This window comes from Daphnia carinata, chromosome 9 (assembly GCF_022539665.2).
Source record: "Daphnia carinata strain CSIRO-1 chromosome 9, CSIRO_AGI_Dcar_HiC_V3, whole genome shotgun sequence".
Lineage (NCBI taxonomy): Eukaryota > Metazoa > Arthropoda > Branchiopoda > Diplostraca > Daphniidae > Daphnia > Daphnia carinata.
Genome location: NC_081339.1, coordinates 5852795 through 5875408, shown reverse-complemented (window position 1 = coordinate 5875408; position 22614 = coordinate 5852795). Strand labels below are relative to the sequence as shown.

The 22614-nt window shown below is 45.0% G+C and overlaps 2 protein-coding genes and 1 long non-coding RNA gene across 3 annotated transcripts; 2 read left to right on the top strand and 1 right to left on the bottom strand.

Moving 5' to 3' along the window:
- The first annotated feature begins 1032 nt into the window (after positions 1–1032).
- On the top strand, positions 1033–2433 carry LOC130688687 (uncharacterized). The gene is made up of 4 exons (XR_009000503.2): positions 1033–1107; positions 1196–1380; positions 1460–1653; positions 1712–2433. It is a non-coding gene; the product is annotated as an uncharacterized LOC130688687 (long non-coding RNA).
- A 2665-nt stretch (positions 2434–5098) lies between these two features.
- Positions 5099–6375, top strand: LOC130688680 (methylthioribose-1-phosphate isomerase). Its single transcript, XM_057511678.1, has 2 exons — positions 5099–5286; positions 5359–6375. The coding sequence occupies exons 1-2, from the start codon at positions 5152–5154 to the stop codon at positions 6283–6285; spliced, it is 1062 nt and encodes a 353-aa protein (XP_057367661.1). The 5' UTR covers positions 5099–5151; the 3' UTR covers positions 6286–6375.
- Positions 6376–7179: 804 nt separating this feature from the next.
- On the bottom strand, positions 7180–22046 carry LOC130688673 (serine-rich adhesin for platelets-like). Its single transcript, XM_059496887.1, has 15 exons — positions 21686–22046; positions 14946–15711; positions 14645–14845; positions 14415–14551; positions 14139–14271; positions 13673–13899; positions 12995–13158; positions 11633–12734; positions 11452–11542; positions 9702–9816; positions 8850–9599; positions 7951–8789; positions 7539–7884; positions 7289–7453; positions 7180–7220 (listed from the first exon to the last, which is right to left on the bottom strand). Exons 2-15 carry the CDS (start codon positions 15411–15413, stop codon positions 7198–7200), a joined length of 4761 nt encoding a protein of 1586 aa, XP_059352870.1. The 5' UTR covers positions 15414–15711; positions 21686–22046; the 3' UTR covers positions 7180–7197.
- Positions 22047–22614: the final 568 nt, after the last annotated feature.

Sequence of the window (22614 nt, the reverse complement as noted above, 5' to 3'; positions counted from 1 at the left end):
TTGCCTATCAATATAAATTCAATAAGGATCAGTGCAATACTTCTTTACCTCTTGTTTTGGTGAACTACTGGTATTAACTGTACTCAGCTAATGGTTTGACAGACATAGTGATTGCTTGGATGGTAAGTTGACAGGCAGCGAAGAAACTAATCAATAAGCGACTACCTATTTTCTAATACCTATGCAAATAACACAATAAATGGCATTTTAATTAGTTATAATCATGGGTTTCCAGGCACAAAAAAAGAGACAGACTTATTGGCTGAGACGGTTCAAAATGTTCCAACTTCTTTCAGGGCCCCTGCATCAGAATGACAGACTGAGGAGTTCGGAAGTCACAAACTGAGAGCCAATTTTGGTAATATACTTGATGTCTTTAATAATAGGCATGTAATATAAATTTGCTGTACAATGAAACAAAGCAGTAAAATAATTCTGTATAAAAAATTTACAAAATTGCATTTTGTTACACCTATTTGGCTTTGTAAAGTGATACCAACTTACAACATAGTCCTGTGAAGTTGGTCACAGGGCATGACCAGCAATAGGTCTTCGATATAAACCGAAGTTGTCTTTTTCAAGAATGCTTCCGTTGTTCAAACAGGTTTTCTGAGTAAGGGATCTTCGTTTTCCACAAAGTTGTGTTTCACTGTACTTCATTTTAACATTGTTAACATTGCAAAAAAGCAAAGCCTGTACAATGAGAATCAGAATGGTCGAAAACTTGATTTGTTGCTTAGTAAATCGGTAAAAGAATCTTTACTTTTCCCTCCTTACTCTACTGTAAATTGTAAGAAACCTAATTCCTTTAATGACTTGCACCTTCCCTCACTTATGTCAACACGAGGCACTGTACTGAAGGAGACGAAATCAAATAACGATGCCAGGTGGGTGATAATCAGCCCGAGTACCTGTTTGAAAGAAAAATTAAAAAGTCGGGCTTAAAATTTTGTTCGGAACGAGAGACATCTAGTGGTTCAAAAACCAACCATTTGAAAAATTTTGTCATTTTCAATTGCTAAGGAATTAGTGAAGTGGGTGTGCTTGTACGTTTGTCCGGTTCCCTACATTTTGTCTTTCAAAGGATATTTCAACGAAAACCTTGTGGTATGTTATTTTCAATTGAATTAATCCATTGTGCTGTATGTATTGAGTTTCAAACATTTCACACTGATTTTCCCCCTTCATATAACAGTTTACCTTGCCATCACCTAAGCAAGTTAGTAACCAGATGATTTTGGGCAAGCTATGTCTGTCACTGGTCATCATGGAACTGTCCAGTGAGAGTATTCACATTCTGTTTGCCACTGTGTGCTAGGCATCATACTTCCATTTCTATCAACATCATGATCCTGAACGCACAAGGATTGCTGACACTAGGTAGTTGTACTATAACACAACTGAGTATTTGAGAACAAAACTGTCTAAGTCTCACATTCGTCATTTGGTCATGTTGCAGATTCCCACTTTCATCTGTTGAGTGCATTCATATATGCATTCTTGTATGTTTGATAATTTCCACGTTTTCATCATCAAACAGCCAAACTTTCCATAACCAAACCTCTACCAATCCATCACTTTTACAAAAGCAGTCTTCTCACCGTTGGCCAGCAAAAAACATACATAGGCTTTGAGACCATCTCTACCTTTTAGGTATTTTAAGTTTCCTGTTGTTGAGTATTGTTGATTGTAACGTAACATTTTGTGATAGGACTTCCTTATCCTGCTATTCTTGCGCCTTCGCCGCGTCGCCGTCACCATCGCCTTCGCCTCATCGCTCTTACCGTCGCTTCATCGCCTTCGCCTCATCGCCTTCACACCGTCGCTGTCACCGTCGCCACATCGCCGTCGCCTCATCGCCTTCGCCCCATCGCCTGCGTTCCATCGCCTTCCCCCCATCGCCTTCGCTTCATCGCCTTCGTCTCATCGCCTTCGCTTCATCGCCTTCGTCTCATCGCCTTCGCCCCATCGCTTCATCGCCTTCGCTTCATCGCCTTCGCCCCATCGCCTTCGCATCATCGCCTTCGCCTTCGCGCCATCGCCGTCACCCTGGTATTGTTTTGTTTTGCATTGTAGTGTGTAAGTTAACCCATTGGCTGCCACCCCGTTTGCGTCCCATTTTTTTTGTAGATGTAGGGACTTGGGCGCTGTTCTCCTCATGGCCATGGGGGGAACAGTCGCCATGGCGCCTAATGGCTTTATGCCATTAGACGCCCTTAGGCAATGCACCAGCAGGGACTTCTCCTTGTCGGCGCAGTGATAGATTATCCAGGGGTGTGCATTCCCGGAATGGACTCTATTACTGTGCCAGCCCGGACTTGTCTTCGGACAAGTCCCACCTTGTTCGCGGATCCTTCAGACGGCGATGCGTAGTTACTGTAGTTAAGCAACCTACGGGTTTGCATGGCCTGGCAGCCAATGGGTTAACTTAGTTAAGTGTATGTTGTATTTGTATGTGTAAATATGTATGTAATTATGTATTGTGTAAAAAAGTGGTGGAATTGATGGGTGGAGGAGGGACAATAAAAACAATTCCTTTATTATATTTTTTTTTTGTATTTCATTTTATTTTACCTTCTACTTATTCGAAATCATAGTGTGCAAAACCTAGATTTCACATTCCATTCTTTCTACCAACTGTTTCACTTGTAATACAGTGTTAAGTGGGAAAGTAAAATTAGCATGGACTTTCTTTGCCAAAAACTCAAGTACACAAGTGCTTTTTATCTCAAAAAAACCAAGTCTTCACGATGCAAATTTCCCAAAAATTTGCCTTTTTTTTTTTTTTATCTGGAACACATTTTGGCCACCCCGGAAGATGAACATTTTCCCAGCAAACAGTTACTTCACATACTGCTATAGTGAATGAATGAAACCAAATGGATATTGAGCTTTTCTTTCTTCGTGCTGAGGAATTTTCACCAAATGCAAGACTTGTGGTGGATGTATTTTATTTACACTCCAATATAAAAGTAGTGGTAGTCCTTTCATTCACAGGGTGGTCTGCATGGCCAATACAGTAGAGTAGCTATCAGGTACATCCAAGAGACCTAGAAACACAGCTACAAAACTATAATCATTAACGATAAAACATAACATCACTTTAACACAACTAGAAGTACCGTAACAACTAGCTTGTGAAAATGAATTACTGTTTTCTCTACAGATAACTTCTGTTAGTAAATTCGAGTGTACTTGACCAGCAAAATAAAAACAAAATGATAATTCAGCCAAAGCTAACTCATGCTCTTCCTTTAAAAATGTTTCAAAGTGTGGTGAAAATGCTTTTTTTACAATCAAATTCTAGTCACAATACCTTTAAAACTTTATATGGATTTACTTCACAACGAAGAATCAAACGTTAAGCATTTAACGGTAAATATGGGTTAAAAAAACACCTCAAGACGCAGAATCGGTTGGTAACTTTCAATGAAAAAGACGTCCATTTTTACCACCATCCTTCGTCTACGGCAGGCGACAATGAATGACGTGCCAACGTCACTTTTAAAGAGTTGCTGCTTTTTCCCATAGATGTCAGTACAATTTTGCGGACAACGGAGCTCTTTCACGTATTGCTACTCTATGAATTCAAATTAACAAAGTGAGCATGAACATAATAATTACAGGGTATCAATAAACTGACTTCGTCAACAGCTGATGCATTTTGCAAGCGATAAAAATGCTTCTACTTTCATTGCAACGACTTTTGTGCAGGAAAAATCGCTAGGAAACCTATTTGCACTTGTGATAATATTGTTGTGCGTCCCAACGCAATTTAATATTTCCGTCTCGGAATGTCACCTATAAATACAATAGAGTAATTCATTTTTTGTACAAAGAAATATTTTCTACAGTGGGAACCGTAACTCACTCCTCTGGCACATAGGCGCCAGACGTGACTCGAATTCTTGACTTTCGATTACCGTAGTCAGACGCTCTACCTCAGAGCTATTATTATTCCGCAATTTCCTGTAGCGTGCTAATACGCTACAGCGTAACGTAAAATAAGAAAAAGTCGGGCTTATTTTGAAACCTGACTGTATATCATATGGCCGTGCATGATAAGGTTATAATAATAGTATGTGGTATATCTTCATGCTATGATCTATATTTACCAGGTATACCTTCCCATTAGCGTGATACATAATGCTAGTAGTCTCTGTTAACGAAGTAGTTGTGTCATAAGTATATCAATTTGCACGATCAACCAACAGTAAAATAACAAAACAAGCACGAAAGAAGCCACTACACCATTTCATGTATGATCAAAATGCTTAAAATGTTTGGCATATTAATGTTCATTTTTTAGTTTTTGCAAAGTTGAAAAAAAAAAAAAATTACCGGAAGTGACCGGAAGTAGCCTGTATCTCCAGAAATACTGGGCCCACAACAAAACGAATGTGATTTTCGTGATGCTCGTGAACTTTAAGGTGTGTCTGACCTATTTTGACCTGTTTTTGGCAAAAAGTCCAATTTGGCCAAAATCGCGATTTTTCCTGAACTATAGTTCAGGGAAATTTGCGATTTTTGACGATTTTCGGGTATTTCCTACTGACACATGGATTCGACCCCAAATTTCACGAGGATTACGAAAATGTGGTTCTTTTTTCATTCAGACCGATAGATAGTGAGTTATTAAGCATTTTCAAACCGGAAGTTTTACTGAAAGTTAAAATTTAGAAAATTTAAAAAATGAACTATGTTCTTCTTTGCAAGGTATAGAAGATCTGGGCAGTTTCAAACGTTAACTATAGTAAATGAACATAACATGGCCTTTTAAAGTGGTTGAAGTTCAGTTTTCAGGTATGACTCATATACCACTTTAAAGCAATACCATACACATAATAATCCAAGCAAATATTTCAAAACACTCACCTTTATTTGATATCCATCAGAATTAATTAACTTCACACGATTACATTCATAAGTTTACATTATTGTTAAATAAAAACCTACAGCACAAGCACAATTCTGATACAACTTTTCATAACAATGATTTGGGACATCTGGCGGCCGTTGGACTTTGTCCGCTAGATGTCTCAAGATTTTGGCGACCCCTATCGCTTTGTAGTAAAGTAAACATAGCAAATTAGACATTTAAAATTCGTCTGCTGTCCACGTCGGACCGGCAATAAAACTGATTGGAGAACGATGGCAACACTTCAGGCTATCAAATACAATGATGGTCAATTAGAAATTCTCGACCAGCTGCTACTGCCGGAATCTTGTACTTTCATCCCAATTTTCAATGTAGAAGATGCTTGGGCAGCCATTCGTGAAATGAAGGTAACGTTCAACTTGGATAATTGTGCAGTGTGCTTTTGAATGTAACGCTTTCGGTCAACATATTTGGATTAGGTCCGCGGAGCTCCGGCCATTGCTATCGTAGGTTGCCTGAGTTTGGCTGCTGAATTGAGGAAGTTGGCAGCACCAGATACCAAGGAAGAGCTCTGTCGTTTGGTCAAAGAAAAACTGGACTACCTGGTAACTTCGAGACCAACAGCCGTAAACATGCAGTTGGCCGCAGAGGCCTGCGTCAAGCTGTGCACTCAACTTACCGCCAACACTTTAGTAAATGTGGCCGAAGCCAAAGATGCAGTCGTTAAAAGTTTGGAAGCCACGCTAGCCAATGACATGGCAGATAATCTGGCCATAGGGGAGCACGGAGCTAACGACGTAATGAAGAAAACGGCAACCAAAGACAAGATCAGAATCATGACCCATTGCAACACAGGATCGCTGGCAACAGCAGGGTACGGCACTGCCCTGGGAGTCATTCGCAGCCTACACAAAGCCAGCAAATTGGACCAAGTCTACTGCACAGAGACCAGACCTTACAATCAGGGCTCTCGGCTGACTGCTTTCGAATTGGTGTACGAAAAGATCCCTGCCACTCTCGTTTGCGATAGCATGGCGGCTGCAGCTATGAAGCAGTTCAAGATTGATGCTGTCATCGTCGGTGCCGACCGGGTGGCGGCCAACGGCGATACAGCTAACAAAATAGGAACCTATCAGCTGGCCGTACTAGCCAAGAGCCACGACGTCCTCTTCTACGTGGCGGCTCCATTTTCGTCGATAGATTTTCAAATTCCAAATGGTCGGTCCATTCCCATCGAAGAGCGTCCTCATTCGGAAATGACGCACACGGGTTCCCTACGTACCGCCGCAGCCGGGATCAATTGCTGGAACCCTGGATTCGATGTCACTCCAGCCGAACTGATAACCGGTGGCATCATCACGGAGAAAGGCGTTTTCAAAGCTGACCAACTAGCTCCACCTCAGTAATTTGGTATTGTTTTCATGTTTTTTTTTTTGTTGTGTTGGTTGTGATTGACAATGACCGTTGCAATACTGATGCCGGTGTAGTTGGATAAATTTGTATACTTTGTCTTTCAGGGGAGGGCGAGTTGGGGGTAGGAATAAAAGCTTAAATGATGAGGATTACAAGGAGACGCACAAACATGAGAGCTGTACACATACACTAAATGTAAAATAGAAAATCAACAGAAAAGGAGAGAGAGAGAGAGAGAGAAGACAGCTACCAGAAAATACTTGGTTATTTCATAATGGTTTTGTTGATTTTTTTTTGTTTTGTTTCATGTCCTTTGTTTGTCAGCTTCGCCTTTGTTTCTTTTTCACCTAAAGCTTTCCTTTTTGTTGAGTTAATTACACATTGGAGGGGGGGGGAGGTGGACACGCACAAAGGCATACAAAAAACACACGCGCGCGTCAGCAGGAACACGATTGAGACTGGTAGTACTAAATATAAGAATGAAAGGCAGTAAGGAAGAAAGTTGTTCTAGGAAATGCCAAAGGAAAGAAAACAGACAGCGGAGCAAGAAGGGGGAAAAAAAACATATATATATATGTATATATAATCAACTGGGGGATAAAAAAAAGGAAGAGTAAGCAAGGCTAGACCTTGATTAGAACTTTGAATCTGACGAAGAAATTAATAAACCGATTGAAAAAAAAAATCACAGGTCGCATTAAAAAAAAAAAAGGGGGGGCGTCGTGTCAACTGAAATGGTTTGAATTGAATCATCGTAATGGAAAACGAGTAAAGGGGAAGGCTCTAATAAAGCGTTTGATGGATAGAAAATAATGTCGACTGTTCATGTCCTCCCTCTTTCGTTTTCTTCAGATGAATATCAGAAAAGGAAAGAAAGAACTGGTGTTAAGTATTGACGCCGCTGCTCACACTTTGCTGAACTTGAGACCTGTTTCGCAATAAGAGACGCCGTTATTCAATTAAGAATCAAAATCATCCCGCACAAAAGCGTGTTACCGTCGTCGTTAGAGTAGCAATCGTGACAGTGCAGGTTGTTGTTACGAACTCGGACGTCGGTGCCGGCCGTGCCGTTGCCCAGCGCAATGCCACAGACGCAGCAACGAAAGCAGTTGATGTGATAAAAGAGACGTAGACTTTCGATGATCATGGCCGCGCCTCGACCTGTTTCGTCCATCAATGTCAAAGGGGGAAAAGACGATGAAATTGACGGGCAAAGAATGGAATAAAACTACGAGATTGCAGTCACCCAATTCCTCTTGGCAGAGGGAGCACTTTTTCTTGCCGCTGACGCTGAGCATACGGTCGTTGTTGTTCTGCTGCAGCGACTGGTGGACGCTGATGCTACTCACGGTGGAAGAGTGAACGGGAGCTGAATGACTGGGTCCCACCACGGACGGGTGTCTGTAATTGGCCGGTTTGTGAGCCGGCACTTGCGGTCCAGCTCGCGTTGTCGATACGACAGCCGACTGTTGTTGTTGTTGTTGTTGTTGAGCTTTCGTCGCTTCCTGGACGTTCATGTAATCGCCGTAATTGGCATTGTTGTTATTATTGTTGTTCCGTTGCGTCATCCTCTGCGTCAGCGTCGTAATCACCTGGACAGAGATAATTGGAAAAAAATCAACAGAAATTCTTAGGGATTGTTTGAGGCCGAAAGTTACCGAATGAGGAAGAGGGGCGATGGGCTCCTTTTCCGTCTCTGGCGGATGGGTGGATCGCCAGGACGGCTGCGTCTGGGCCGCACTGCCGCTGAATTGCTGCATGGACGAGCAGGAAGCAGACGACATCAGCGGCAGCGTCTGCGATTGGCTCTTGGCCGGCCTGGACGGCGCAAATGGCGCACCACCGCCGTGAAGGTGGTGGTGGTGGTGGTGTTGGTGGTGCTGGTGGTGGTGCTGGTGGATGCTGGGCAGTTGATCCATCGAGCCGGACGAGACGAGCGAGCGCACCTGCCAGACAGGTGGCGCCGTGTGCGGCGCGCCCGTGAAATCGGCGTACTCCAAAATCTCCTCCTGATTGACGTAGAGCGGGCGGGGTGTAGGCGACGAGCCGAGGCTGGACGTGGAGCGGAACGAGTGATCCATGCCTTTGCCGGTGGCGCCCAACATGCGCAAGTCCGACATCTTGTCGACCGACGTCGAGGAAGAGGAGCGCGACATCCAGTGACTGCCGTCTGAGATGCCAGCCATCAAGCCGTTGGTGCCAACGTTGTTGTTGTTGTTGTTGTTGATGTTGTTGCTGCTGCTGCTGTGGTTGTTGTTGTTGAAACTGTTGTTGCTGACGGACGACGGCTGTTGGACCAGGGCGGGGGCTGGCAGCGAATTCGATTGCTGGTTCTGAGTGGACGACGGCTGAAGGGACGAACGGACGGGCGGCGTGAACTGCAACGAAGACGAGGCCGAAGACGACGGCGAGTAATTGCGTTCCTGCATGGCGTCGATGCGCCTCTGTTCCGCTTCCTGGATGAGCCAATGGCGCGAAACGTCCTTGCGTCCGGCTGCTGGCGCACCTGTTGTTGCGGCGGCGGCGGCGGCGGAGCCACCACTACTAACACCACCACCACCTCCTCCTCCTTCGGAAGCCACTTTGCGCTTGGCCATCCACGCTTCGCCGTCGTGCAGTTTCGGTTTGGGTGCGGCGCTCAAGCGGCTCGGTTTAGGCGGAGACAACTGCGACTGTTGTTGTTGTTGTTGTTGTTGTGGCGTTAGCTGAGCAGACGTCGAGCAAGAGCCCAACTTGGTGGTGTCGACTTGCACCCGTCCGCTGGCAACCGACGACGACGACGACGAGGAAGAGGGCGAAACGAGCGTCGACTGCTGCGCCATCTGTTGGCGATTGGTTGCATGACTGACGTCGACGTGCAACAGTTGTTGCTTCGCTTCTCCTTCCGGCCGGAGGAAAGGCATTTGCTCTTGCGGCGGCGGCGGCGGCGGCGGCGACTGCAACTTGGACGACGACATCCTGCCGCGCACGCTCGAGCCCGTCTGCCACTCGCGGGCCAGCTGATCGATTTCGGCCGTCATTTCGTACTCGACGCCGTGTCCGTTGTCGGAGGCGACGCTCGTGTTGTGAAGGCCGCCGCTGCTGGAGGAGGAGGAGGAGGCGGCGGCGGCGACCGAAGCCGATCGTTCCTTTTCCTCCTTTTCCAGCGTTTCGATGATTTCGCGCTCTTTACGGGCCAGCTCTTCCTCGCGCGGTGGTTGCCATTCGGCCAGGCCGAATTCACACGCCCTGTAATCGGTGGCCGAGTTGCGCAAAAGCGTTTTCAAGTCGGGCGGCGGAGGGATCGCGTCCGCCAGTTCTTTGGCATCTGTCGTTGTTTTTTTTTTGTTTTTTTGTTTTTTTTTTCAGAAATTAAAAATGTGGATTTGAATGAGAAAAAAAAAAAATGAATGAATGAATAAGAAATTACCGTCTTCCATGGCATTGACATCGAAGCCGAGGAAATCCGAGCGACGTTTGCGCAATTCTTGGCGTATGCCGGCCGGTTCCATTCCACCAGTGCGTTCATGTTCTCGTCGAGTCACCTACATTTGTTTCGTTTGTTTTTATTTTCAGAAGACAAAAAAAAACAAAAACAAAAAAAATCCAATAAATAAAAGAAACAAAAAAAAAAAAAACGCAACGTACACACCATCGATTAGACATATGGGTTTTGTTTCCAACTGTAAGGTGCGCGTTTTGTTTTCGAATAGCAAAAGAGGGGATAAGAGGACATTGCCCGTCTTCCACAACGCATTATCCTCAACCACACTCAACCAATAAAGAGGTCCTCTCCCCCCCCCCCTCCCAAAAAAAAAATCATACGTTTCCAAAATGAATGTGGGAGAACTTGTAGCGAGAGAACTCGAATACCAACAGCCCAAAGTGGAAACCAAACAACTCGAATACAAAAAAAAAAAAAAAAATGAAAAGGAAGCAAAATCGACCGTGAAAATAGGACCAAACAAGTGGCGTTCGAAAACCCAAACAAAAAACAAAAGAGGCCAACCTACAAGTCTAAATACAGTTGGACAACATGGAGGATAAATAGAGGGGATAGACCAGGAAAAAAAAAAAAATCAATAAATAAAATAAAAGAGTTTCATTCGAGAAATCAGTGAGAAATGAAATCTACAGGAAAACCTGGCAACCTTCATTCATTGCACGCCTTGCCTGCATCACTTCAAATCCAAGACCACCCACAATTTTCAAGAAATCAATCAACCCGCCCCCCCCCCCCAAAAAAAAAATAAAAATAAATAATGATTGCACTGATAAATCAAAGAGAGACCAACGTGGCTGGGAAAGAATGTGTTTTGGTTTAGATTTGTTTACCTGTTGATGGCTAGCGGCCGTAGAAGTGGTAGAAGTAGTGGAAGTGGTGGTAGGAGGAGGAGGAGTAGTAGTAGTAGTAGTAGTAGTAGAACAAGTGGTAGGAGTCGGAGTCGTACGAGTCGAACGCTGGCCGACAACGTCAATGTCAACCTCAAGACGAGTGTCAGTCGGATGGGACGAGACGGGGGAGGAGGAGGAGGTTTCTCAGAAGGCGGAGCCGCGTTCTGAACGACCGCGCCCAAGTCTACCCAATCGTCCCACACAAGAGCCTTCACCCCACGGCCATCCATGCCCGGCCCCCCAAATGAAGACAAACAAGGTAGGGCAACCCCCAACAGGTGCAGACGAGAGGCCAAAAGACAAACCGGATACCACGTGGGTTGCATTCAAGGGATTGTGTGTGTTTGGGAAAATAGAATGAGGGGGAGGGGGTGGTGACAGGTTGTGCGTGTGTGAAACAAGGGGGAACAAAAAAAAAAAAAAAATAGGTAAGGAAAAAAAAAAAAAAAAAAAGAATGAAAAAAATTAAATGGAAAAAAAACAAACAAACTAAATATCAAGAAATAATAATAAATAATAATGACTTAAAAAAAAAAATAAAAATACCAAAAGGTAAGGAAGAGGTGCAAGGAAGAGGTGCAGGAACAGGGGGAGAAAAATGATACAGGAATTTCCGTTCCAAGAGCCCCGGAAGAGAGCCACCAAAAGACCAGAAAAAGGAAAGGGGGGGGGGAGGGGGGGAAGGAAACAAAATAAGGAAGGTGTAAAAAAAAAAGAAAGAAAAAAAAAAACGAAACTAGCGACTACGCGTTCGTTGCTCTCAGTCAGGAGATATGAAACTGTACCTCCGCTGGAGGCAGCCACGCCGTTTGAGGTGGCCCAGATGAGCCGCAAGGTGAAGACGATTCGGCAATGTCGGCCTCGCGTTCCATTTGCCTGTCATCCGACGGCCCACAATCACAACGTTAAACATCTTTGATTAGATCAAATTGAAAAAGAAAAAAAACAAACAAAAACGTTCAATACCGTTGCTGGAAGCTGTACGGAGAATATCCAATGGGCGGATGCGAGGGAAGCGGCGGAGGCAATGGCTCGTCGTCGAGAGTCTGCGTCGGCGTGGGCGTGGGCGTGGGCGAAGTGGGCGAGGGCGTGCCACCGTGAGGCGACAACGAGCGGATGCCTTCATCTTCCGTGCAGTCCGAATAGGATTCGGCGTCGCCTCCGCCGGCCGGCCCGAAATGCGGGTGCGCACCGCCGTGACGGGCTGAAGCGTAAAGCGCTTGCGATTCGACTCGCTCGTGTCCCGAAGACAACAACAACAACGACGACGACGACGACGACGACGACGAGCCGGACATGGCCACCGACGAGTTGGCGTAAATCGGCTCCGGATGGATAGCCGCCATCTTTTCCACCTTGCGACGTGACGTTTCTTCTTCTTGCGTCGTCGTCGTGGGTGGCGTCGGTGGCGGAGGCAGAGGCGGCGATGGCAGCGACGGCGATGGCTGGGCTGCGCTTGGCTGGGCTGCGCTTGGCTGGGCTGCGCTTGGCTGGGCTGCGCTTGGCTGGGCTGCGCATGGCTGGGCTGCGCTTGGCTGCGGCAGCGTGCGCATTGGCGGCGTCGCTTTCGCTGGAGCCGCAATGACCGGCTTGGCGGCCGTAATGGCCGGTTTGTTCATCTTGGTGGCCGGCATGCCTTTGGCCGACGCCTTCTCCTCCACTTGCCGGAAGGCGGCCAATTTCGCTTTGAAATTGGGTTTCTCTTCCATCTCTGTTGTTGTTGTTGTTGTTGTTGATGCTGCTGCTGATAGTGGAGGCATGTTGGCGGTAGGTGCAGGGCCAGTTGTGGGCTCGGCCGCCTTATGAAAGGCGGCCAATTTGTTCTTGACATGCGGATGGCGGTCTGGCGTGACGCGACTGGGTGCGGCCGCCGTCGCGTTGGTGGCCGTGGCCGCTTCCGTCAACTCGAACGTCGACAATCGGTTCTTGAAGGTGGACGAGAATTCGCCCGACCTGCGATTGGTGGCCGCGTTCGCGCTGGCCTTATCGGCTGGCTCGCGCGACACGCCGGCCGAATGTTCTCGTTCAAACACGGAGCGTCGTTTCACCACCAGCACATCGGCGTTATCTGCCAGTGCAAAAGCAGAACATGGCGTCAAAACCAATAAGGAAACGAAAGGTGAGGTCCAAAACGAAAGGTGAGGTCCAAAACGAAAGGTGAGATCCAAAACGAAAGGTGAGGTCCAAAACGAAAAAATGAGATCACAATTTCATTTGCAAGATCAAAAAGGGAAAAGGGGCAGGGGAAAAAAAAAACAAACAAATGGTTAGTCAATGTGAGATTAGCATAGCGGGGAGGGGGGGTGTTTGTATTTGGCATTTGCATACCCGACACGGCCATCTTGTTGTTCCTGTCGTTCGCCTCGGCGGGTTGTCGCTCGTCCACCTTCGTGACCTCCTGTCGTTTCACTGCCACTTCCTGCTCCTGCTCCTGCTCCTGCTCCTCTTGCTCTTGCTCCTCCTTCTCCTCCGTCCTGATGGCAACATGCGAACTAGAAACGCAAAAAAAACAAACAAAAAAAACAAATCATATCTCGATATAGAATTCGACTTGAATGTGACAGGGACAGCCCTAGGTAGGACGACGAGTACGCGAATCGAGTGCTTCTTTTCTTTTTTATTTTAATAACGTAGAGACAACATTGCACGTCTTGTTTCTCAAAATGAAAAAATGAAAAAATAAAAAATGAAAATAAAAAATAAATAAATAAAGGGTCAAAGACGTAAAGGCAATAAAATGAATAGTGGGGAAGGTCGTTGTGGTTTCGATGACCTGATGCGTCCCTCCGCCCTTCATCTCCTTTATTTGGACACGTTTTTATGACGCCTATATAAAACAAGAGAGACGTTTCTTTTCCTTCCTCTCTCTCTCTCTCTCTCTCTCTCTCTCTTCTTTCGATCTACGTCTGTTTTCAATGTGTGCGAATTGGGCGGGTAAAGATAAAGCAAGCAAGAAAAAAACAAACAAAAACAAAAAAAAATCAATAAATCAAAATAAAAAGGCACCTGGATTTGGTCCATGTGGTCGTTTCGATCTTGCGGCTGGCAGCGCCAACGCTCGTCGTTTCCTGTTGCTGTTTCGACAGGACCGACGTCGAGTATTTGACGTAATCTTCGATGGATTTCTCGTACGTGTATTGGCGTGCCGGTGGTGGTGGCCTCGTCAGGTCAGCGGGTGCCGTCGTGATCGACGCCGCCTCCTTTTCTGCAGCCGAATGCGCCTGAGAAATCGACTGCTCATTTGCGCGAGAAAAGAGACACAAATCAAAAATGAATGGCTAATCCCAACAGCGGGAAAACCACAAAGCCACACGCAGACAGACAGTCGTGGCTTTGCATCGACTGGCTCCTTTTTTTTTTTGTTTTTTGTTTTTTGTTTTTTATTTTTATATTTTTTTTTACAAAACAAATAATAGTCGTGGCCGAAGAATCAAACTCGGTCGAAATGAAAAATGCCAAATGGATGGCTTACGTGTTCGTCTGCGTCGAAAACGGACGAATCGGGAGAGGAGTCGACGGTGGCCGACGCCGTGACGGCCGTTTGAAATTCGATTTCGTCGTTGTCCTCGACCGAGTACAAAGCCGACAATTTGCCTCGTTTCTCCCTGCGGCGTTTCAGGAAACAACAAAAACCAAAACCAAACGCAAATTCAATGCCAACATGTTGAGATGAAAAAAAGACAAAAAAACAAAACAAAACAAAACAAAACAAAACAAAATGAAAGGCGAATGCGGAATGAGATCGAACCGAATGCCCATCAGACGTTTGGTGGCCGCTTCCGACGCTTTGAGCGCTTCTTCCTGTTCCATCCGTTTCACCTCTGTGACTCGCTCGATGACGTGCTCTTGCCTCTTCCGCCGGCTGGATTTCCATCCTTCCAAATTCTAAATGACGCGCCAAAGAAATTCACGTCACGAGACCGAAATGTCGATGTGAAAAAACAAACAAACAAACAAAAACAAACAAACAAAACAAACCGATTGCCAATCTTCGGCGTCGTCTTTCTTCGTCTCGCGCACTTTCTTCACTTGCTCGGCTTTTTTGAGTTGCTCGTGCGCCGTTTGCGCCAATTTCGTCGGCCCCGTTTTCACGAATTGCATCGGATTGTAGGCCACTTTGGGCGCCGTTTTCGTCGAGCGCGTCGGGATGTACTCGGACGACCCGAAAAAGTCGTGCATCTGTTCATTTGCAATGTTTTCAAGCTTAACAATTGCAAAGTTTCGACAAACAAACAAACAAACAAAAGGCCACTAATAACAAAGAAAGAGAATGAGAAACCTGTCGGCCGCCATTGGCGCTGCATGACGAGTGGTTGTCCAGACTCTCGCTCGACTCGCTGCGCCTGTCCAGCGCGCTGCTCGAACGCGAGTTGCTGTTGCGAGAGCTCCACGTGCGGATGCCGTTAAAGTCTTTGAATTCGCGATTGGCTTGCGACTCGGATGCGAGCTGATGCTGATTGGGCGACGAAGACAAGCTGGAAGACGAACACGCACGAGCAGGAGCAGGAGCAGGAGACAGGTGAACATCGCCCACTGCGCTGCTGCTGCTGTTGCTGCTGCTGTTGCTGCTGCTGTTGCTGTTGCTGTTGCTGTTGCTGTTGCTGTTGCTGTTGCTGTTGCTGTTGCCAATACCACCAACACCACCACCACCACCACCACCACCACCACCACCGCCGCCAGACGTGGAACAAGAGCTTAGAACCGTCGGCGTGGGAGACACACACACATCGTCCACTGTTCCAGGCATGTCGTTAATTGTTTTCTTCTTCTTCTTCTTCTTCTTCTTTAGTTTCCGCTAGTCGGCTAGAAAATGAAGAGAAAACTGGGAGGAGAGAGACGGCCAGAATGTCAATCACGCATGGACTTGACAACAGTTAGGAATAGAGTCGTTCGTTGATGCCACGTCCGTCACACACACACACACACACACACACCGTCGGCGTCTCCTTTTCTTCACTCTTCTCTTTCTTTCTTTCTCTTATCTCACCATCGGCGGCCGCTGTTGCAACTCATCGACGAGCAAGCAGGCTGCAACGACGCAAAACCTGTTTCCACAAAACGAAAAACCAAAAGGCATTTATTAGACTCGTTTCTTCTTCTTCTTCTTCTTCGGAAAAGGACGTGCAACAAAACACAAAACAACAACCTTCATCAAACAGAACGGAAAACCGATGCCACCCAGGACCCCTCCCTCTCCCCACCTCCTCCGGCCATCGAGTCCCATTTCTTTTTTTTCTTTTTTATATTAAATTTTACCCTTCCTTCCTTCCCAACCCCCCCCCCCCCTCCAAAACAAAAACAAAATGAAATTTCTCCATTGCTGACTCGATGTAAAAAAAAAAAAAATGACCATCATCTTCTTCTTTTGAGATAGCTGCTGCCATCTGGACAATGGCAAACGATTGCGGCATTGGGTGTAGCCAATGGGCCCGCCAGAGATATCTCACCACCAACAATTTCTCACGACGGCCATCGTCAAATTCGAGAAACAACACTAAATCTGTGGAAAAAAAAAAAACAAAAACAAAAAAAAAAGCTCTCACTTTTTTTCAATCCGTTTCCACATTGTTGCTAAAAGGGAAAAAAAAAAAAAAAAAAAAAAAAAAAAAAGTCGCAGCTCGCCATGTCGATACAAAAAAAAGAAGACAACGGGTTTGCGCAACACCAGTTTGGCGTTTCGAGAGAAACCGGCTCTATTGTCTACATGGGCCTCTTTCAATGTCCCGCTGCCATTGAAAGCCGCTTGATATTGGGGCATACAAAAAAGAAAAGGGAAAATCGGTTCATCGTCACTGCGATATGCCTCGTTTCTTGGGGTTGGCGCACAGAAAAGAAGAGGCTTCGTTTGAAACCCGACGGCACACGGTGCGGGTGTTGAATTGCAAGCCTTCCTTTCATTTTCTTTTTCTTTTTTTTTTTCCCCCCCGTATTTATCTTGTGCGTGCGTGTCACTTGAAACGCGACTACTGCACCAAACATTTTCGAGCAAGACTATCGGAGAAACAAAAGGCAAACGGATTGAATTTCATTCGCGTTCGGCCTCTGTCTACGTGCGGCTTTGTCGTCGCCATTTTTTCGTTTGTTTTCTTTTCTTTTCTTTTTTTTTATCTTTTCCCCCCCTTCACATTTTCCAGTTTTTAATTTGCTTTTTTTTTTTTTTCCACAAGAAATTACAAGATAAAAGAAAAGAAAGAGTTTAGCCAGCCATTGAGTTTCACACAATCATCATCATCGTCATCATCATAAAAAACGAAGAAAAAAAGAAAAAAAAAAAAAAAGGATGGAGCCACCTGGCGCCATTCACCGACACAGACAAATTTAATACATTCAGATTGTGTTTTTTTTTTCTGAGCTCAAATATCGGCGTGTCGAGCAAGAAACAAATGTTTCTTCAAGTTTTTCTTTTATGAAATCAACAATGAGCTTCTTCAGCAGTCGCAGACACTTGAATGAACGGTTGGCGGAACCGGCCACTAGATGGCAGTGCATGGCGCAACAGCAAACAATGCCAAAGTTGTTTCTTTTTTTTTTTTTTATCTTCTGGTGTCGCAATCCGAAGAAGATCGTGAGTCGTTGAGCAAACGAAAATGCCAATGTCATGCGCTCATGACACATCGACGCCAAAACTAAAAAAAAAAAAAAAAAAAGACTTGCCGTCAGAACGAGTCGAAAATGACGACACACACGGCGTGACCGCGCCGAGCGCAAACCAATGAATCAAAATTAGGTTGAAGGTTCGCCATTGACGATCGTCTCCCTTCAGGTCTGTGCAACCGATTGGAAGCCAAGAGATTTTGCTCACCAAAAAAGGTGATGCAAACAAAAACCAAACCCCCCCCCCCTCCTCCCAAAAAAAAAGAGAGAAAAAAAATCGGGGGAGGAAAAAGAAGAAATAAAAAGGCTGAAGGTCGTGCCTCACCTTTCTAACGCACCGCGACCACAGCCCGTGTCACGCCGCCAGGGGCGCTATTCCTCTTGGATTCTCTCCCAAATAGTTGTATGAAAAACAACAACAACAAAGAAAAAACAAAAACAAAACCCCAAAGGAGTTTCGAAAATTGCTAGAACAAACGCAAAAGGGGAAAAAAAAAAAACAACTGAGAATGCGGATGGCTGTGATTCCTCTTGTCGTATCAACTCGAAACCAAGGCCAAAAAAAGAAGCCACGCAACGGTAAAAAATAAAATGGCAAACGAAATAGAAAAAAAGAAAAGAAAAGAAGGGGAAGAGGATGGTAACGGTAGGTGTCGGTCGGCTTCAATGAGATTACTCCTCTCAGAAAGACAGGGGCACGGCGCGCGCGTTACCTTTGTGTCAAAGTGGCCAACACACACAATCATCGATCTCTTCTTCTTCGTCGTCGTCTTCTTCTTCTTCTGCTTGTCTCGTGTTTGTCTTTCACCTTCTGCTCCAACGTATTACGACCGGGTTATTTCTAAAAAAGCCAAGGTATTTCCTCCCTTTTTTTTTTGGCTCGTAGCCCCAACCATTCTCTCTCCCAAACCCACCCCCCCACCCCCACCCTCCCTACAATCTCTTTTGACACAAACCAGAAAGAGAACAAGAAGAAGAAGAGTCTTCCAAAGAGGGGTAGCTACTGTTCACCAAACCAAGCCCGAAAATAAAGCGCATTCCACACACACACACAGACACAGACACACACTGAGGGTCTCGGTGTGTCTGTGCTGTTATTATAATAATCCGACCGGTTCCAAGATGTTGCTCCTACTTCAAACACAGACAAAAAAGAAAAAAAAAAAGAAAAAATAAAAGGGAGAAGAAGAGGTTTCTCTTACGAAGACGACGACGGCCGAAAAAAAAGGGGAAGGAAACCTTTCTAAAAATATATATATATATATATACATAGCCATCTGAGTTGTTCTCTCCCCCCCTTCTCTTCTGATGTCTATGTGCTCCGACCAGCAGATGGCGGCCATTTTGAATGGCTAATTCCATTACGTGCGGCACAGACAACGTAAACACGAGTGACGTTCACTTCTCCTCCAACCCAACTGCACTTGGACATCCATCAGCGGCTTACCCTCTCTCTACTCTCTACAAAACATACGGGGTGAGGGGAGGAGGAAAGCGGATGAGCAACATTTCCGGAAGAGAATCCAAGAAAAAAAAAATAAAATAAATGTTGAGTGACGTCAGCGACACCTCGATCAAGGGTGAGCGATCACTTCTAAAATTAGACGAGAGAGAGAGAGAGACATAGAAAAATAAACAAGAAAGAGTCCATGTAGGAATAAGAAAAAAAGAAAAAAAAAAAAAAACGGGACTTTCTTGTTGTTGCTTCCAGTGGTGGCGGAGGTGTGATGAGAGAAAATGCGATCTTAACGAGCGTCTCTCGTTTCCCCGCCCCCGGGTTGCCTTGGAAACGAAGAGGGGGCAATCTCGAAATTTGCGTTTGTTTTCTTTTTTCAAAAAGAAAGAAAGAAATACAATTTCGACGTCAGGGCGGTTGTTTGCCGCGTTTCGAGATGAGTGCCCCGTTCCCAGCAGCGCCGTGAATCGGACAAAAAGGCCAAAGAAAAAACGAGCTGCATTCAAATAGAACCTTAATGGCTGCCAGAGATAATAAGCCCAACTATCTTCTCGCCATTATCTTTTTGTTTTTTTATCCGAACGGAATGCAGCCTCCAACCCCAAAAGCAGCTTTGTTTGCTCCACTTTTTCATTTGTTTTCGTCTTTCACCTACGTGGCCCAATCCAATCCGACCAAATTCTTTTTTTATTTTTATTTTTATTTTTATTTTTTTTCCTTTTTATCTTTGGCTCTTTCCTGGCCGACCATTTCCAAAACCAAAACGAACGATATCAAAAATGAACAACTCGATATTCCAGTCTGCACCACTCAAACCAAAATATGAATAATAAATTCAGTTGTTTTTTTTTTTTTTTTAAAGAAAAAAGCAACGGGAATATCGAAAAACCACCGGGGCCGGCGATTGAAGTTCGTTCACCTTCACAGCAACCGACTCAGCAATTCAAAAGAAAAAAAGAAAAAAGAAAAAAGAAGCAAACGTCAAAATGAGGAATCCCTCTGGCCACTAGACATCGCAACGACCAAAAATGAGTGTGCGCATTTTCACCACGACTGTTGTTATCTTTTCTCCTAAACCCCTCGTCTCTTCATTTGTGTTAGTGACCGTAAAAACAAAACATTGCACAATTGATGAGTTTTGATTGACTGGCTCTGGGCAGTCGTGATGCAAATCAAAAGAGATACGCAACGCGTTCAAGTTGCAAGATGCAAACCACACGCACAAACAAATGGCGGGCAGCAGCAGCAGGTGTGTCTCACGCAGACGAGGGAGACACACCTGTGCACGTTGTCTGTTGCGACGACGAGATGATGAGCTAAAAGGGTACGAAGAAAGAAAGAAACCAAACATTCGGGAAGGAGAAAAAAAAAAGAAAAAGAAGAAGAAGTGCAGGTTAGTGGAGGACATCGACCCCTTTCTTTTTCCCTCCCGCCCAAGAGACGCGCGCACACACACACACACACGCACGCAAAGAACACGTTCCATTCCAACCTCACGGCTGACTGACTGAATAAGACAACAAGAAACGCTTGCGGGAATCGTACAGCCAGCCCGCGTTCGTTCAAATCGCCCCCGTTGCCCTGATCTTTTCCTATTCTTTCAACTTGGTTTTTGGGAAAACGAGAGAGAGAGAGAGAGAGAGAGAAACAGACGGGGTAGTTGATGCACAACAATCAAATCATCTCTCGCCCTTGTAACCAATAGAAATGATGATAACGGATCATATGGCGGTCATGCGTTACTTTGGCCTGACCAAGAATCTCCTTCGTCGTCCAATCAACAAGCCAATGCCATTCTGAATTTCACAACAAAAGACATTTCGGATTATCCACTCTGCAATTTTCCTCTTCTTCTTTTTGTTTCGCACATCACAGCAGAATGAAAATCTATTTGGATTTTCAATTATTCCCTCTCCCCCACCCGATTGAGAACAAGTCACGAGCAAATCAGCAAAGCGCAACCGTTTTCCCTTTCCCCTATTCACTCCCTACCCCTATTTTATTTTATTTTTTTTCTCCCTCGGCTCATTGGAACGACTAGCAGTTTCTGCAGACACTAAGCACCGGATGTTGTCGACGACAAAAACGAATTAGTTCCGGATCAAATAACAAACGAGGCGGCAACGCAGCGATATCCCCACCCCCCTTGCACATTGACGAATAGTGCCAGGTGTCGCTATTTCTTTGTTTACCTTTTCCTTTTTCTGGTCTTATTTCAAAAGATAAAAAGACGAAAACCGGAATGTAATCAACGCCAATGTGAGAAAGAATTAGAGTGGAAAAGGCGACAGGATGTCCGGTTCAACAGCAAACAAACAAAAAATGATGACAGCCAAAAAAAAAAACAAAAAAAAATGTTGAAACCGGGCCAAATGCAAAACGCATCCGTCATTTGTTTCTGTCTTGGATAATCTTAACGAACATTCCTCTCTTTGTGTGTGTGTGTGTGTGCCTTTCGATGATTAAAAGAACCTGATTACGGGCGGCAGAGACATAAGACGCAACGGGGAGGAATGTCGTTTCTATTGACCAAACAGAAAATGAAAAGATAAGCAATCGATTAATCGAAATTTCGGCTTTGCCTGAGGGGACGACCTTGCCTCCAGGGCCCCATGCACCTCGCTCTTTTGTTTCCTGTCCAACACACACACACATATAAAGAAAAGAAAAAAAAAAAAAAAAAAAAAAGGGAGCCTTTTTCTCAAAGTACTGGCCACCCTAACTAATGATGCAGTGATTATCCAAACATTCTTCCATGGACACTTTCATTCGCCGTTACGACCAGTCAATAAATACATCAATAACTAGCTGCTTTGTTTTTGCCAAAGCGACGTGTGGAGGAGGGCAGTAACGCGTTTTGAGTTGTTGAACAACGCACACACACACACACACACACACACACACCACTACAATCTCTTTTTGATTTTTACGTTACTTTACAATCGAAAACGGAAAAAAAAAACTCTTACCTTGGTGGTTAGCCCGTTCTGCTGACGGTCAATGGACTGTGATGATGTTGAGTGTATTGTAATCAACTAGGTGCGTTTGTGCTAGGCAGAGGCAGGCACTGGAACATTCCACATCATTTCTTTCACTGGTTTCCAAAAAAAAAAAATGTGTATCCCTTTGACGAGGAACAAGAAAAAAAAAACGAACCGACAGCCAACGAGTTCACATTGCCACACTGAAAACGCGAAAAGCACGTGCAAACACAGAAAAATAAGGGGGACACGATCGATATGTTTTAACGTTCTTTCCAAGTTTCGTTGTTGTGTCTGCTTGTTTTGTTGGACGCGAAGAGAAGAATCGCTCACGCACCGTCCAATCGAATCAACGTCCCGACTCGTAGTGACGACGCCGACTCGGCCAGAACACAGAAACTAAAGGCATGCCATTAAAATGGATGCATACACCGGCTGAGAGTGGGGGACGAAATCTTGTTCAACACCTCCCCCTTCCCAACCACCCTCTTTTTTTCAATATCCCCTTAGGTAGATTTCAACTTGGCCATCTATGAACCGATTTCTTAGTTTAACATCAACGCCATCTAACGCCGCGAAATCTGTATATATAAAAAAAAAAAAAAACGAAAATAAACGCATTTTAAACGGCACGCCGTCCCCGTTAGCTTAAACGTGTCACGATTGCAGATAACTCTATGTAAGACACGTAGAAAATATTCACATTAGCATCTGCGGGCATTGTGCCCTTATCTTTTAACGTATATTTTTTTCCTTGTTGTCGACTGGATGTCGGCCATGTCAACAATGTACAAAATATGTGTTGTTTCTATTTTTTTTCCCCGAAATGAAAAACCTGTTATTCATCACCCCGAGTCTTCTTTGGGATGTCATTTCGTGATTGATCCATCGTACGAGAATTTCAACTCCATTTTCCT

Coding starts and splice junctions, on each gene's coding strand:
- LOC130688673 (XM_059496887.1), bottom strand. CDS start 15,413: ATGCCTGGAACAGTGGACGATGTGTGTGTGTCTCCCACGCCGACGGTT. Junction 14,272..14,414: donor AAACGTCTGATGGGCATTCG/GTTCGATCTCAT, acceptor GAAACGCCGCAG/GGAGAAACGAGGCAAATTGT. Junction 9,817..11,451: donor CGTGGCTGCCTCCAGCGGAG/GTACAGTTTCAT, acceptor AAACAAATGTAG/GTGACTCGACGAGAACATGA.
- LOC130688680 (XM_057511678.1), top strand. CDS start 5,152: ATGGCAACACTTCAGGCTATCAAATACAATGATGGTCAATTAGAAATT. Junction 5,287..5,358: donor CAGCCATTCGTGAAATGAAG/GTAACGTTCAAC, acceptor TATTTGGATTAG/GTCCGCGGAGCTCCGGCCAT.